The sequence below is a fragment of the Chlorocebus sabaeus genome, chromosome 5 (assembly GCF_047675955.1).
Source record: "Chlorocebus sabaeus isolate Y175 chromosome 5, mChlSab1.0.hap1, whole genome shotgun sequence".
NCBI classification, from domain to species: Eukaryota; Metazoa; Chordata; class Mammalia; order Primates; family Cercopithecidae; genus Chlorocebus; species Chlorocebus sabaeus.
The window spans coordinates 65,614,289-65,628,303 of NC_132908.1; the positions used below are offsets into that span (position 1 = coordinate 65,614,289).

A 14,015-nucleotide genomic window follows, 5' to 3' on the forward strand; every position below is an offset into this window, starting at 1 on the left:
ATTAGCCGAGCATGGTGGCATGCACCTATAGTACCAGCTACTTGGGAGGCTGAAGTGGGAGGATTACTTGAACCTGGGAGGCGGGGGTTTCAGTGAGCCGAGATGCCGCCACTGTACTCCAGCCTGGTCAACAAGCAAGACTCTGTCTCAAAAAAAAAAGAGAAAAGTATACAGTAAAAAGTCATATCCCTCAATGAGGTGCGGTGGCTCATGCCTATAATCCCAGCATTTTGGGAGGCCAAAGTTGGGTGATTACTTGATGCCAGGAGTTTGAGACCAACCTGGGCAACACAGACCCTGTCTCATTTAAAAAAAATAATTTTTAAGGCCGGGCATGGTGGCTTACTCCTGTAATCCAGCACTTTGGGAGGCCGAGACAGGCAGATCATCTGAGGTCAGGAGTTCCAGATCAACCTGGGCAACACGGTGAAACCCCGTCTCTACTAAAAATACGACAACAACAAATTAGCTGGGCATGGTGGTGGCTTCCTGTAATCCCAGCCACTCGGGAGACTGAGGCAGGAGAATCGCTTGAACCCGGGAGGCAGAGGTTGCAGTGAGCCAAGATCACACCACTGCACTCCAGCCTGGGCAACAGAGTGAGACTCCGTCTTAAAAAATAAAAATTTTTAAAATAAAGCCTCATTCTTGTCCATAAACCTAGTTTTTGGGGTTGCCTTCCATAGCTATTTTTCAAATACAATTTGAAAATATGAATGTTAGTGTATTAGTTCCGAATATATTGCTCTATGCCTTTTTATAAAGGTATAATTTTAAAAAATGAACACTATATCCTAGAGATCTTCCCATATAGATATGGAATAGGAGCTTCCTCATCTTTTGTGTCTTTTTTAAATGGCTGTGTAATGGTTCATTGTATAGGTGATGGTATAACACAAAGTTAAGTAATCCCTTATTGATGGATAGTTAGGTTGTATCTGAGCTTTTGCTATTACAATTGATGTGGTGTGGATTAGTTTGGTTGGATAGCTGAGGAAAGGTGATTTGGGAGTATTCTGTAAAAATTCAGAGATACTTGAGGGTAGATACTTTGGTTTCCTGGTATATTCCTAGTGTCTAAAAGAATGTCATTGGCACATAGGAAGTACTTAAGTAGTTCCTGAATGAATGCTGCATGGAAGAACCTGGCTTTAGACCCTGACCACCCTGGGTTCTCATTCTAATTCCATGCACCAGCTGTTTGACCTTGGGCAAGTCATCTCACCACCACCCCGCACCCCCAGCCCTGGTTTCCTCATGTGGTAAATGGTGGGTAGTTGTTTGTAAGGTTCTGGGGGTGTATACATTCATGGTTGGGGTTTATTTTTCTTGAAATGGTCTTGCTCTGTCTCCAGCTGGGGTGCAGTGGCAAAAGCATGGATCCCTGTAACCTCGACCTCCTGGGCTCAAGCTATCTTCCCACCTCAGTTACCCAAGCAGCTGGGACTATGTCATGGTTTGGGGTTTCAACTTATATGCTACTCATGATGGTTCTGTGAAGTGTAATATCCAGCTTCCAAATGAGAAAGCATAAATTCCTAATACGTTAATTCAAGTTCCACATCAGCAGTGATATTTCCAGTTAACGGATTCTTGAGGGACTTTCACATGGGTCCTCAGCACAGCTTTAAATAATACTGAATCAGCCTGGCACAGTGGCTCATGCCTGCAATCCCAGCACTTTGGGAGGCCAAAGCGGGTGGATCGCTTGAGGCCACGAGTTCGAGACCAGCCTGGGCAGCATGGTGAAACCCTGTCTCTACTAAGAATACAAAAATTAGCCGGGCGTGGTGGCATACGCCTGTAATTCCAGCTACTCAAGAGACTGAGGCAAGAGAATCACTTGAACCCGGGAGGCGGAGGTTGCAGTGAGCTGAGATTACACCACTGCACTCTAGCCTGGGTAACAGAGCGAGACTCTGTCTCAAAAACAAACAAACAAAAAAGTAGTACATAAATGTTATCTATTAATAGTAATTTAGAAGGGGAGGGATTTGAGATTGATGTACTTTTTTTTTTTTTTTAAGAGACAGGGTCTAGCTATATTGGCCAGGCTGGACTCAAACTCCTGGGCTCAAGCAGTCTGCCCACTTCAGCCTCCCAAGTAGCTGGTACTACAGGTGCATGCCACCATGCCCAACTGAGATTTGATGCCCACTTGCTAGGTTTGCCATAACAAAGTACCAGGTACTGGGGTGGCTTAAACAACAGAAATCTATTTTCTTATAGTTCTGGCTTGTAGATGGACATCTTCTCCCTGTGGCTTCATGTGGTCTTCTCTCTGTAACTACGTGTGTCCAAACCAAACTTCTTCCTCTTCTAAAGACACCAGTCATGCTGGATTAGGGCCTACCCTAATGAGTTCATTTTACCCTTTTTTTTTTTTTTGAGATGGATCGTGCTCTGTTGTCCAGGCTGGAGTGAGGTGGTGCAATCTTGGCTCACTGCAACCTCTGCCTCCTGGGTTCAAGATCGTCCTGCCTCAGCCTCCCAGGTAGCTAGGACAACAGGTGCAGGCCACTACACCCGGCTAATTTGTGTATTTTTAGTAGAGACGGGATTTTACTATGTTGGCCAGGCTGGTCTCAAACTCCTGACCTCAGGTGATCCACTCGTCTGGCCCGCCGAAAGTGCTGGGATTACAGGCGTGAGATACTGTGCCTGGCCGATTTCATTTTACCTTAATTACCTCTTTAAGGTCCCTATCTTCACATTCAGTCACCATTTTAGGTACCAGTGGTTAGGACTTCAACATAAGAATTTTGGAGGGACACAATTCGTGTTAAGGGAAAACTTGGACCTGCCAAAAAAAATCGAGAAAATAAGTTGCCAACAGGTAGTCATGGCTGAATAGTTATTGCAGTGAACTTGAAAGTAAGTTTCTGATGACCCTAATCACTGGGAAAGTTCATTTCCTTTCAGTCATTTTTCTGTGCATAGTTACATGTATTACATAGTAGTTCTGGATTCTGCTTATTTTGTCTTACTATTATAGTATAAGAACTTCCCTATATAAACTTACATTGCATAGCTAAATAACCCATGGAGTAAGTGCCCTATAGATTATTTACCTTTTGCCCTATATTGGGGATGATTTAACCTTGCCACATTATCCTTCCGGGACCTTCTAGCACTAAGGCAAAGCAGGGTTCCCCAGAAGATGAGTCTACGAAGCTGTGTTCTGGCAATAAAAGGCAGGGTCACCCTGGGGATCGTGTGACCCCTGGGACCCTCTGGAGCTGAATCAGGCCCGGATCCCCTTTCCCTTTCTTCCCACTGGCCAAGCACGTCACAGCCCAGCACTCCTCAGCGGGGATGTCATCAAGGAGGCAGGGCTGGTTCCTAAGCAATCTTCCCTTTCTCATCATCACATTCCAGCCTTCCCACAGAGGATCCTTCTGTATGTGGTAAGCTCTTGGGCTCTGAGGCAGCTCTTTAGGGTCCCCGAGCCCCTCTGTCCTCTCCCATTCACTGAGTCCACTGCCTAAAAGATGACCAGTGTCTTAACTTCCTTTGCCTGGATGAGTTTTGCCTGGTTTTGAACTTCCTGTCAGCGGAATCATACATATATCCTCTCATCTGGCTTCTACTACTTAACCTTACGTTTGTTAAATTTCCCATGTTGTTTGTTGCCTGTCCTTGCGCTTCATTCACTTCATTATGTGAATATACCCCAGTGTTTCTACACATTCTCTCTCATGGTTTGGGCTGATTCCAGCTTAGCTATTATGAATAGTGCTGTTATGAACATTGTAATACGTAAGTTTTGGCAAATGTATTTTTGTTGGGTCTATACATCACAGTGGACTTGCTGGGTCTTAGGGAATTCGTATATCAATATATACTGCCACATTGTTTTCCAAAGTGATTGTCCTCCCATATCAGACTTTTGTTTGTGTGTGTGTTAAAATAGGCATAACATAAAATTTACCATTTCAACCATTTTTAAGGAAAGAATTCAGTAGCACTAAGTACATCCACAGTGTTGTGCAACATCACCATTATCTGTCTCCAGAACTTTTTCATCATCCCCAACAGAAACTCTGTACTCATCAGGCATTAGGCAATAGCTCCCCTCCCCCCCCTCTCTCTGGCGCCTGGTCAATTTCTTTCCTTTCTTTTTTTTTTTCTTAGAGAAGTGTCTTGCTGGAGTACAGTGGTGCAGTCATGGCTCACTGCAGCTTCAAACTCATGGGCTCAAATGATCCTCCCACCTCAGCCTCCCAAGTTGCTGGAACAGGTGCATACCACCATGCCCAGCTAATTTTTATTTATTTATTTATTTATTTATTTATGAGACGGAGTCTCGCTCAGTCGCTCATGCTGGAGTGCAGTGGCGCAATCTTGGCTCACTGCAAGCTCCGCCTCCCAGGTTCACGTCATTCTCCTGCCTCAGCCTCCCCAGTAGCTGGGACTACAGGCGCCGGCCGCCACGCCCGGCTAATTTTTTGTATTTTTAGTAGAGACGGGGTTTCACTGTGTTAGCCAGGATGGTCTCTATCTCCTGACCTCGTGATCCGCCCTCCTCGGCCTCCCAAAGCGCTGGGATTATAGGTGTGAACCACTGTGCCCGGCCAACCCAGCTAATTTTTTAAAAAATTCATGTAGAGGCTGGGTGCAGTGGCTCACTCCTGAAATCCCAGCACTTTGGGAGCCCAGGTGGGCCAATCGCTTGAGGCCAGGAGTTCAAGACCAGCCTGGCCAACATGGTGAAAACTCATCTCTACTGAAAATACTAAAATTAGCTGGGCGTGGTGGTACACACCTGTAGTCCCAGCTACTCGGGATGCTGAGGCATGAGAATCGCTTGAACCTGGGAGGTGGAGGTTGCAGTGAGCCACTGTACCACAGCCTGGGCAAGAGAGTGAGACTCCATCTCAAAAAAAAAAAGAAAAAAATTCATTTCTTGATGAACACTGGGTTGTTTCTACCTTTTGACTATTATGAATGACACTGCTATAAAAATGAGTGTATAAGTATCTGTTTGAATCCTTTTGGTTCTTACCTAGGCATTGAATTGTTAGGTCATGTGATAATTCTACATTTAACACGTTGAGGAACCGCCAAACTGTTTTCCACAGCAGCTGCATCATTGCACATTCCCACCAGCAGTGTACAACGATTCCAATTTCCCTCTATCCTTGCCAATACTTGTTGTTTTCCTTTTTTTCTTTTATAGCCATCCTAGTGCATGTGAAGTGGTATCTCGTTGTGGTTTTGATTTGCATTTCCCTGTGAACTAATGATATTGAGCATCTTTTCATGTGCTTATTATTGGCCATTATATATCTTCTTCTGAGAAAGGCCTTTTCAAGTCCTTTGCCTATTTTTTAAAATTGGGTTTTGTTGTTGTTGAGCTTGATGAATTCTTTATATATTCTGGATATTAATCCTTTAGAATTCTTTTCTGGCCAGGTGTGGTGGCTCGTATTTGTAATCTCAGTGCTTTGGGAAGCCAAGGCAGGAGAAGTGCTGGAGCCCAGGAGTTCGAGACCAGCCTGGGCAACTGAGGCCCCATCCGTACAAAAAATTGTACTCTTCTGAGGCAGGAGAATCCCTTTAGCCTGGGAGGTTGAGGCTGCAATGAGCTATGATTGCACCACTGCACTCCAGCCTAGGTGACAGAATGAGACCCTGTCTCAAAAAAAAGAATTCTACTTTTTTATATTGTACTCTTATATACTATGTGAATACTTTGTCATGTCCATATTACTTTTATTATTTTTAAAACCTCATCTGGGCTGGGTGTGGTGGCTCACACCTGTAATCCCAGCACTCTGGGAGGCCTAGGCGAGCAGATCACGAGGTCACGAGTTCGAGACCAGCCTGGTCAACACGGTGAAACCCCATCTCTACTAAAAATACAAAAATTAGCCAGGTGTGGTGGCACACACCTATAGTCCCAGCTACTTGGGAGGCTGAGGCAGAAGAATCACTTGAACCTGGGAGGTGGAGGTTGCAGTGAGTCAAGATCGTGCCACTGCACTCTAGCCTGGGTGATAGAGTGAGACTCTGTTTCCAAAAAATAATAATAAAAAAAATTGACCAAAAAAAACCCCTCATCTGTTATACTTTCTTATTTTAAGGAAAGATTTTTTTTTTTTTTTTTTTTTTTTTTTTTTTTGAGACGGAGTCTTGCTCTGTCACCCGGGCTGGAGTGCAGAGGCCGGATCTCAGCTCACTGCAAGCTCCGCCTCCCGGGTTTACGCCATTCTCCTGCCTCAGCCTCCCGAGTAGCGGGGACTACAGGCGCCCGCCACCTCGCCCGGCTAGTTTTTTGTGTTTTTAGTAGAGACGGGGTTTCACTGTGTTAGCCAGGATGGTCTCGATCTCCTGACCTCGTGATCCGCCCGTCTCGGCCTCCCAAAGTGCTGGGATTACAGGCTTGAGCCACCGCGCCCGGCCGGAAAGATATTTTTAAACCAAAATAATAATCTGAAACTAAAAGACAACCTTTCTGAAAGGACAGTTGGTACCCTCGCCTGACATATCTATGGACAGGCGTGGGACCGTCCTTGTGGTCTTTGTTATTGTTGCAGCCTAGCAAAAATGGGAGCACTGGGCAGAGCATCGTACTGGCAGGACCCAGGGTGTAGCCCCTGGCAGATTCCCTGATTTCTTGCGTTGGCCGTAAGAAAGAGTAGGTAACAACATTGGTTGTGAATATTCTTTAGTGTGTGTCTTGGACTCAGGTAGACCTGGCTTCTGAACCTCAGTTTTCTAATCTTTGAAAAGCGGGCTGGGCGCGGTGGCTCACGCCTGTTATCCCAGCACTTTGGGAGACTGAGGCAGGTGGATCACAAGGTTAGGAGTTCAAGACCAGCCTGGCTAACATGGTGAAACCCAATCTCTACTAAAAATACAAAAATTAGGTGGGCGTGGTGGTGCACACCTGTAACCCCAGCTACTCAGGAGGCTGAGGCAGGAGAATCGCTTGAACCCGGGAGGGGGACGTTGCAGCGAGCGGGGATCGTGCCACTGCACTCCAGCCTGGGTGATACAGCAAGACTGTGTCTCAAAAAAAAAAAAAAAAAAAGGTAGGGGGAGGGGATAATACCAACTTGGTATCATAGTTGCAAGGATGAAATTCACCTGCAGCTGGTAAATGGTGGTTACTAACTTGGAGTGCTTGTTTAAAGAGTAGCTAAGCATTGGGGATTCAGAAGGAGCGAAATGAACTGAAACAACCCAAGGTGTCCAGGTGATCGTGTGGGCATATACATTGTGTGTAAATAGACTCACAGTCTTCAGAAAATCTTCTGCCTCTAGCTATGACCTTAGTCAACCCCATGACACATGAGGCCACCTGAGGCTAATGTCCCTGAATGTCTATGATCTTGGTCCTCTGGGACCAAGAACAAAGAAGAGTTTGACCCACAAACTGACCACGAGGAGATCTTCTCTCGAGGCGATCTTCCCTCTGGAAACCAAACTTGGAAGCCTCATCTGAAACTTGTATTAGTCACACTCCTGGTCAGAGGAAGTAAGCTCAGTCCCCCTTCTGCAGCCACTTAGCAGTTCTTGATCCAGTCAGGGGACTCTTGTCAGTCTCGTTTCCTGGGGCAACTTCCAGAATACTCCTGCCTTCCTAATGCTCTCTTTTCCCCTTCCCCACAGTATTCATGGGCTGCCCTGGGCAAGAGCCAGCTCTGTTTAGCACTGTTAATGACGACTTCACTGTGCAGAATGGCGAGACAGTCCAGGTAAAACACCATGTCCACCTGCAGGACAAAAGAAAGATGTTCTCTGTGCATGCCCAGATTTCTGGCCAGGAGCCCTTGGTTGCTACGGCTGTTGTGAGCCAAGTCAACCCTTCAGAGGAGCAAGTGTTAGTCCTCAGCTGCCCACAGCTTGGGTGTGAGCACTGATCTAAGGGTGGTAGTGCTTGCAGCTACCCAACAGTGGTGCCTGAGGTCAGGCCAGTGGAGCCAAGAGCTGCCTTGTGAGTAATCACCCCATGTACTGGGTCCCTTGGATTCCCTCTCCCACCTCCCTTTACTTCCTTCCCTTATCCATGTTAACCCCAACTGAAGGCAGTTCTAAACAAAGGCCTGCCAATCCCATGAGCCTCCAGGAAGATGCACCTGGAGTGCTTGGCCACACTTCGTTTTAAGTTTTGAATAGCTAATATAGCCATGTGGTTCAAAAATAAAAAATATTAATAAGCTATACAATAAATAATCTCTGCTCGTTTGCCTCCATTTGCCTAAAGCCCTCTTCACCCCTCCAAGAGAAGATGCAGTTAACCACTGTTTCCAGTTTCTTTCCTTCCAGAGTTTATATATAGTCTATATTTATGTGTTACATATTTATTTATATTACACATGTTTTTACATGTTATCTATTTTATATATATACATATATAAAAACATTCTTTTCCTTCTTATGCAAAAGCTAGGATGCTGTTCACATGTCGGTACCTTTTTCTACGTAACGGTAAATCAGCACAGCACAATGTTTACCCTCTTTCCACAGACAACCACTATTAGTTTTTTCCATATTCTCCCTGACTTCATCCATGTATAAGAAAATATGACTAGATGGTCTTATTTCCTACCCTTTTATACAAAAGGTGGAACAGTGCCTGGCACATATTAAGCACAATGTGTTTGTTAAATAAAATGCTAAACTATATTAAGCTGCCCTATACCTTAATCTTTTCATTTGACAGCATAAATCAAAGATCAGGCCGAGTGCGGTGGCTCATGCCTGTAATCCCAGCGCTTTGGGAGGCTGAGGCAAGTGGATCACTTGAGGTTAGGAGTTTGAGAGCAGCCTGGCCAGTATGGTGAAAACCTGTCTCTACTAAAAATACGTAAATTAGCTGGGCGTGGTGGCAGATGCCTGTAATCCCAGCTACTCAGGAGGCTGAGGCAGGAGAATCACTTGAACCTGGGAGGCAGAGGTTGCAGTGAGCCGAGATCTTGCCACTGCACTTCAGCCTGGGCAACAGAACAAGACTCCATCTCCAAAAAGGGAAAAGAAAGAAAAAAGCTCTTTCCCTGTTGGCACATAGAGAGCATATTTATTCTTATTTTGAGAGCTGCATAGTATTCCACTAGACGGATGTGCTGTGGTATATTTCACTGGTCCTCCTGTATAAGTAAACACTGAGTTCTCCTTGCAATAGGCTTATCTAGGTCTCTTCACCCTTAACTCTTGTTTTTTTTTTTTAATTAAACTTAGGGTCTCACTATCTTGCCCAGGCTGCTCTCAAACTCCTGGGCTCAAGTGACCCTCCCAAAGTGCTGGGATTATAGGCGTGAGCTACCGTGCCCAGCTGCCCTTAACTCTTATAGGTGAGAGGATGTTGAGTATGTCCCAGCTATTTGCACCTCTGGGTTAAGGGGTTTCTCTCCTTGCAGGACAGAAAGTCACTGAAAGAAAGGAATCCATTGAAGATCTTCCCATCCAAACGTATCTTACGAAGATACAAGAGAGATTGGGTGGTTGCTCCGATATCTGTCCCTGAAAATGGCAAGGGTCCCTTCCCGCAGAGGCTGAATCAGGTACGACTGTGCCTTCTCCTGGGAATCGTTGGTGGCCCCAGGGACCGCCATCCAAAGGCCTACATGAGATTTCTTGCTACTGAATGTGTGGGCCGAGAGAGGAAAACCTCTCCTATGTGAGCAGATTCTTCTATGGCAGTGCCCCTCTTCACAGAGGACTCTTTGTCACGGTCATGTGATATTTGTTACTTTGTCAGCTGCCATTTTCTTTTCCCTCCAGCTCAAGTCTAATAAAGATAGAGACACGAAGATTTTCTACAGCATCACGGGGCCGGGGGCAGACAGCCCCCCTGAGGGTGTCTTTGCTGTAGAGAAGGAGACAGGCTGGTTGTTGTTGAACAAGCCACTGGACCGGGAGGAGATTGCCAAGTATGAGGCAAGTAGCCTTTAATGTCTACTGTAAATGTCCCCTCAGAAGTGGGGTCCTAGGCCTGGGGAGGTGGGTGGCACCAGGCTGACCCCAGAGCTGTGTACCCCACAGCTCTTTGGCCACGCTGTGTCAGAGAATGGTGCCTCAGTGGAGGATCCCATGAACATCTCCATCATCGTGACCGACCAGAATGACCACAAGCCCAAGTTTACCCAGGACACCTTCCGAGGGAGTGTCTTAGAGGGAGTCCTACCAGGTAAGAGGATTGGGAAGGGGACTGCTGCGGGGCTGCTGGGCCCACGCCCTTAAATGTTAGAAGATCCTGCCATACCTGATTTCCTTGGCTGTGTATCAGATGACTTGGGATCTTCTTAAAAATCCAGATTCACCCCCTTCCATCCCAAGGTTCCTGAATAAGAATGATCCTGGAGCAGAGCTCTGCAATCTGTAGATTTGAAATTTTTCCTAAAGCTTCAGATGATCAACCAAGCTTGGGAACCACTAGCTTTGGAGCTTCAAAGACCTAGATTTGAATCTTGGCTTTGCCTCTTTACTGGCTGTGATCCTGGGCATATTCTTGACTTCCGAGCCTCAACTCTCATATCTAAAAATGGGAATAATACCAACCTTGAAGAGTGGTGAAGGTTAGAAATACCATGTGCAGACTGTTAGATCATACAAAGCGCCTAATGCGAGGCTCTTGAGTGCATGGCAGCTACAGGGAATGCAGCAAAAACTGGAGGTGTTAGAACATGGCTGATGGAGGCCAGGCGTGGTGGCTGACACCTGGAACCCTAGAACTTTGGGAGGCTGAGGTGGGCACATCACTTGAGATCAGGAGTTTAAGACCAGCTGGGCCAACATGGTGAAATCCTATCTCTACTAAAAACACAAAAAAATTCAGCCAGGTGTGCTGGTGGGCACCTGTAATCCCAGCTACTCAGGAGGCTGAGGCAGGAGAATCACTTGAACCCGGGAGGCAGAGGTTGCAGTGAGCTGAGATTGTGCCACTACACTCCAGCCTGGGTGATAGAGTGAGACTTCATCTCAAAAAAAAAAAAAAAAAGAGTTCCAGAAGTAGACAGGGCTGGAGTTGGAACTGGGAGGACAAGATACTCATCCCTTCTCTCCAGGTACTTCTGTGATGCAGGTGACGGCCACAGATGAGGATGATGCCATCCACACCTACAATGGGGTGGTTGCATACTCCATCCATAGCCAAGAACCAAAGGACCCACACGACCTGATGTTTACCATTCACCGGAGCACAGGCACCATCAGCGTCATCTCTAGCGGCCTGGACCGGGAAGTGAGTGGCCCATAGGGAAAGTGCTGCCTACCCAGACTTGCCCAGGCTGGGATCTGACTCTGAGAGCAGAAGCTCCCATCCCTGCCCACAAAGCCCAAGGCAGAACAATGAGGACCCACGTCAGCTGGGATGGCTGCTGCTGGGTTCACATGTGATGCCCCTGATTCCCCTGGGCCCATGGCCCACTGCCAGCCAATCTCATTAAATCTCCTCCAGGGCTGGGAGGCAGCTGTAAAATGCCTACTTTTGGTATTTTCTGTGGGTTTTCTCATTTCCTGTCAGAGTGGCTCACTTAGTGTGCACATTACCCAAATTGGTCCCTTATGTGTCACAAAGTAGAATTAGCTCCATGGATACTGGAGTTGGTGCCTGTTTCCTAATTGATACCTTTATCCAAATCCTCACTGTTATTCTGAAGCCAGGCACGGTGGCCCACGCCTGTAATCCCAGCACTTTGGGAGGCCGAGGTGGGAGGATTGCTTGAGGTCAGGAGTTCGAGACCAGCCTGGCCAACATGGTGAAACCCTGTCTCTCCTAAAAATACAAAAATTAGCTGGGCATGGTGGCGGGCACCTGTCATCCCAGCTACTTGGGAGGCTGAGGCAGGAGAATCACTTGAACCTGGGAGGTGGAGGTTGCAGTGAGCCAAGATCACGTCACTGCACTCCAGCCTGGGTGACAGGGCAAGACCCTGTCTCAGAAACAAAAACAAAAACAAAACTCATTCTGGAGCAGTCAAGGGTCAGGGGGCGATGCCAAGGCTTCCCTAGGACAGGCCCAGGAGAACTCTTTGGATCTCTGGTTCCCTTTCCAACAGCATCCTCTGCTTCTGTTCTCCTGGCAGTGAGGGAGGGCTGGTCAAGGAGTCAGCATTATGATAGGGAGAGATCCTCCTCTGCGTCCGCGCACCCCTGCGCCAGTGCTTCCTGGAGGTTAGGGGAGGGGCCCTTCAGATTGCATCCACAGTGGGGTTCCCCTCTCCTCTCTTTCTCCCCAGAAAGTCCCTGAGTACACTCTGACCATCCAGGCCACAGACATGGATGGGGATGGCTCCACCACCACGGCAGTGGCAGTAGTGGAGATCCTCGATGCCAATGACAATGCTCCTGTGTTTGACCCCCAGAAGGTAATGCCCCTTCCTCACTCAGTCCCTCGTCAGATAACGAATGACCAAGGTTTGCCTTTCTCAGGAAACTGGAACCAGCCTATGTTGCTTCAGATGCCAGTCCCTGCACTATGGCTGTGTGACCTTAGGAAAACTACCTAACCTCTCTGTGCCCCATTTCCTAATCTGTGAAAAGGAGATAATGATAATACCTGCTGCATTGTTCTGAGTTTCAAATGAAATAGCCTATGGACGTTTCCTAACACAATGCCCGAAAAGAAGTGCTCAATATGAAAATCTTTGTTGATTTGAAAACATATTTTCCTTGTACCTACACCTGCCTATCTTTTCGCAGTGAATGCTTGCGCACCTCCAAGGCAGAGGACTCAGTGCCAATCAAGGTGCCAATTACATCCTCCCGCTTCCATCTTTAGACAGCTCTGAACGTTAGTTAGGTCTGAATCAAAATGTGTAATGGGGCCAGGCATGGTGGCTCACGCCTGTAATCCCAGCACTGGGAGGCCAAGGCGGGCAGAACAGTTGAGGCCAGGAGTTCAACCTGGCCAATATGGCAAAACCCCGTCTCTACTAAAAATACAAAAATTAACCAGGTGCAGTGGCGCACGCCTGTAGTCCCAGCTACCTGGGAAGCTGAGGCATGAAGATCACTTGAGCTTGGGAGGTAGAGGTGGAAGTGAGCCGAGACCACACCACTGCACTCCAGCCTGAGTGGCAGAGTGAGATTGTCTTTAAAAAAAAAAAAAAAAAAAAAAAAATTTTGTTCTGAGCAACTGATTTTCCAGTCTTTGTCACATGTCCGAGAACCTCCAAAAAATTCCTGTTCAGTGCCCCAGCCCATTCGGGCACCTAGCCCTTCTTGCCACCTTCCTTATTCCTTTCTGATCTCAGCGGGATAGGTAGCTACACGTGGCAGGGGCTTGGGCATGCAAGCTTGTGAGATTTCTGGAACATCAGGCCCCTGTGTGTAAGGAAAGCAGGCACAGGATTGGTGTGGTCTGTGCCGGCAGCTGTGAGGCTGCTGCTGGGGACATCCTGCTGCTGTGTATACCCTGAAACCCTGCAAAGTGGGTGGGTGGTCCAGGAAAGGGTAAAGGCGTGAGGATGCCCTGAGGTTGGATGGAGGCTTCTCAGCCTCTGGAGTGGGAGAGTTGTTCTCTGCTCTAACAGCACTGTGCTTCTCACACTGGCAGTATGAGTCCCATGTGCCTGAGAATGCAGTGGGCCGTGAGGTGCAGAGGCTGACGGTCACTGATCTGGACGCCCCCAACTCACCAGCGTGGCGTGCCACCTACCTCATCGTGGGCGGTGACGACGGGGACCATTTTACCATCGCCACCCACCCTGAGAGCAACCAGGGCATCCTGACAACCAGGAAGGTGAGTGAGTTCCGGCCTCAGACAATGGCTATACCTGGGGTGGTCAGGTCTGCAGCCTTCAGGACGAGGAGCCACTGTCTACCTTGGGCTAGTCACCAGGAATCGTACCAGCCCAGTGGCTCCCAACAGTGTTCTACCACTCTCGTGTTGGGGAGTCCCTTTGTTCAAACTAAATCTTACCCGGGAGCCCACTTCATAAATAGGTAAGAGTCATTGATCTAACTGAAGCACATCAGTGGAGCCTCCTCCTAGACCAAAGTGTCCAGTGGCTACCCCAGACCAGTCTCACATAGAGGGTCCATTTTATTGAAATCCATGTTGACTT

The 14,015-nt window shown here is 47.4% G+C and overlaps 1 protein-coding gene across 1 annotated transcript in view; it reads left to right on the forward strand.

Annotated features, from left to right (window-relative positions):
- Positions 1-14,015, forward strand: part of CDH3 (cadherin 3) — a 56,810-nt gene that overhangs the window by 23,825 nt on the left and 18,970 nt on the right. Inside the window, exons 3-9 of the mRNA XM_007993839.3 lie at positions 7,618-7,703; positions 9,366-9,509; positions 9,730-9,885; positions 9,991-10,135; positions 11,013-11,188; positions 12,186-12,314; positions 13,505-13,690. Coding sequence (XP_007992030.3) covers positions 7,618-7,703; positions 9,366-9,509; positions 9,730-9,885; positions 9,991-10,135; positions 11,013-11,188; positions 12,186-12,314; positions 13,505-13,690 — 1,022 coding nt within the window. The remainder of the gene's footprint in view (positions 1-7,617; positions 7,704-9,365; positions 9,510-9,729; positions 9,886-9,990; positions 10,136-11,012; positions 11,189-12,185; positions 12,315-13,504; positions 13,691-14,015) is intronic.